The sequence below is a fragment of the Rhipicephalus sanguineus genome, chromosome 4 (genome assembly GCF_013339695.2).
Source record: "Rhipicephalus sanguineus isolate Rsan-2018 chromosome 4, BIME_Rsan_1.4, whole genome shotgun sequence".
NCBI lineage: Eukaryota > Metazoa > Arthropoda > Arachnida > Ixodida > Ixodidae > Rhipicephalus > Rhipicephalus sanguineus.
Genome location: NC_051179.1, coordinates 197878984 through 197881955, shown reverse-complemented (window position 1 = coordinate 197881955; position 2972 = coordinate 197878984). Strand labels below are relative to the sequence as shown.

At 53.8% G+C, this 2972-nt stretch overlaps 1 protein-coding gene across 1 annotated transcript; it reads left to right on the top strand.

Moving 5' to 3' along the window:
- The first annotated feature begins 1263 nt into the window (after positions 1 to 1263).
- Positions 1264 to 2100, top strand: LOC119391972 (uncharacterized protein K02A2.6-like). The gene has a single exon (XM_037659612.1). It carries the CDS (start codon positions 1264 to 1266, stop codon positions 2098 to 2100), a length of 837 nt encoding a protein of 278 aa, XP_037515540.1.
- Positions 2101 to 2972: the final 872 nt, after the last annotated feature.

Below are 2972 nucleotides of genomic sequence, written 5' to 3'. Positions count from 1 at the left end.
AACCAGGTTGTTCGACATCCGCCGATTTGATGTGCCTTTCGAGTTCTTCGCGGACAATTTGTCTTACAATTGCCGCAAAGTCAAATTGAACACTGTAGCTGTCATCAACGCTTGCTACAGTCGCAACATTTGCTAACCTGCCGAACTTAGGCGTGATGCGGCGTAGCTTCAAGGTCTCAAATGTGCGGCAATGCTTGATGACATCAGCGACCGAGGTGAGACTCTCCTTGGCAATCAAGTAGTTATATACATCCTCGGCAATACCTTTGAGAAGGTGCCCAACTTTGTCCTCTTCGGACATTCGAGGATTCACTGTCTTACACAACTTCAGGATAGCCTCTATATACGTAGTACAAGTCTCACCTGGCACTTGTGCACGCTGAAGCAATGTCTGCTCCGCCCGCTTCCTTTTCGTGGTAGAATCTCCGAAGCACTCGGTGATTTCAGTAGCGAAGCGGTCCCAGGTTGTCAATGATTCTTCGTGGTTCTCAAACCACACCAGCGCAGTGTCTGTCAGGAAGAGAACTACATGCTCCAGCTGAGCAGTGGGGTTCCAGCCGTTACACTTGCTTACACGCTTGTAGTGGATGAGCCATTCCTCCACGTCCTCGCCGGATTTGCCAGAGAAAGGGCGTGGCTCCATCTGACGCATCCAGGCACCGGTTGTCCGCGCCGGAGGAGTCGGAGACGACTGTTGGTCACCGTTGTTGGACATCGGGATCCCCGGTAGTGTCGGAGGTAGTCGAGCGAGGCGTCGGCTTCGGCGTAGACCTAGTGGCAGCGGCTCCGTCGTCTTGATCGAAGTACCCAGCACCTCCACCACAAAACTGTTACGGGTACGGTTGAATTATGTTTATTTACAGGGCGAGGTTGATGGTCAGGTAATGATGGCGTCGGTAGGCTCAACCAGCTCACGTCTTCTTCCTCTTCTTCTAGCTCGGCTCATACCCGTTGCATTATATATATATATATATATATATATATATACAGACACGATGCGACATCAGCGTACAGACGTCGTCGTCCCCACTCATCAGATATACTTCCGGAGCCCCTGCACTGAGAAGCGAAGTTCTCACTCGCCTACATGAGGGGCACCCAGGCATCGGACGCTGCAGAGCAAGGGCAAAGCAGTCTGTGTGGTGGCCAGGAATGTCATCGGAACTCCAGCGTATGGTTTCTAACTGTGAAACTGGCGCTATATACCGACCGCAAAGAGCCGAGTCGCTTCTGCCGACAGTTACACCAGAGCTTCCATGGCAGATGGTGGGGCTCGACTTATTCCAACTTCGGGGAAAGAACTACCTGATAAGTGTGGACTATCGCTCACGGTACCCCGAGACTGCACTCCTGGCGTCCATCTCCAAAGACGCCGTCATTAACCACCTCAAAGGCATTTTCGCTCGTCATTGCATCCCTGTGACAGTGGTATCCGACAACGGCCCGCAGTTCTCGAGCTCGGCATTCGCAGAATTCGCTAAAGCATACGGCTTCAACCACACCACGAGTAGCCCTCTTCATCCGCAGGCCAACGGGGAAGCGGAACGCGCCGTTCAAACAGTGAAAGATCTGCTTGAAAAAGCAGACGATCCATACCTCGCCCTACTGGCCTTGGGAGACACGCCGGGTCCGACAGGCGTCCGCCCGGCTAAATTGCTCATGGGACGCCAGCTACGCTCTCGAGTTCCTGCATTTCCTGCCCTCATCGTTCCCGGAAACGTCGACAAGAAACAAGTGAAGAAAAAGGAACTCGAAGCAAAACAACGCCAGAGGCGAAACTTCAACCGTCGTCATGCGGCTAAGGACCTACCAGCTCTCTCTCCAAACACCCGTGTCTGGGTGCGAGACATTAAATGCGAGGGGGAGATAACTCAACAAGCAGACACTCCGCGCTCCTGCTGGGTCCATACAGAGCGCGGACACGTGCGTCGCAACAGAAAGATGCTCGTGCCATTGCCAGCCTCACAGAAGAAAGCGCAACCGCTTCCCTCCTCATTAGTCTTTGACACTGACGACGAAGATTTCAAGCCGTCGACAGTCGCGGGACCGCTAGCTGCCCTCTACAATGGAGCTTCGTCCCAGCGACGTGACCCGCTGTGAACCTACAGCAATAATTCACTGCCCAAGCCAGTCAACTATGCTCCAGCAGAGACATCGAGGGTTCCAGCAACCACCACCCGTTCCGGCCGCAGTGTCTTTGTGCCTGAACGTTACGGTGTAGTCACTTAAGAGATGGAGATGTGGCATGGCGCCTCGCCTACTGTTACACGCACGCGCCGCGTAGTGTAAACGACGGACAGCCGAGCGCGCCCTCCCGGTGCGCGGATCGGATTACACCCCGAGAGCAGGCGCGTCCGGGCGCCTCTGAAATAAACGCGTTTTGTTACCATCAAGCCGTGTGGAGAGTCGCTTTCATTCGTGCTCCTCGAGCACACGACATGGCGGACCTCGACGGAGGAGTGACGGCGCTACAAGCATATCACTGGTGTATAAAGCCGTATCGCTACCATCCAGACGTCATAGGGCCCGGCAGCATCACTGGCATGACGTCTAATCCGTTTGTTTTCATCGTCCAGCTCGTCACTATTTTTCTGCTAATGCAGGCAGAGTGCGATGTACTGGGATGGCAAGCTGCGATCAACGCCTTACAACCGACTAACCTCCTGCCTTTTGGCCCCGCCACGATGGTCTAGTGGTTATGGCGCTCGACTGCTGACCTGAAGGTCGCGGGATCGAATCCCGGCCGTGGCGGCTGCATTTTCGATGGAGGCGAAAATGTTTGAGGCCCGTGTACTTAGATTTAGGTGCACGTTAAAGAACCCCTGGTGGTTGAAATTTTCGGAGCCCTCCACTACGGCGTCTCTCATAATCATATCGTGGTTTTGGGACGTTTAACCTCAAATATTATTATCCTCCTGCCTGTCAGCATGTCTTCAGCCCATGCGCACCTCAACGATATCTGAACTATGCCA

What these genes read in the sequence shown, in the direction of transcription:
- LOC119391972 (XM_037659612.1), top strand. Translation starts at nt 1,264, where the DNA reads ATGGTGGGGCTCGACTTATTCCAACTTCGGGGAAAGAACTACCTGATA.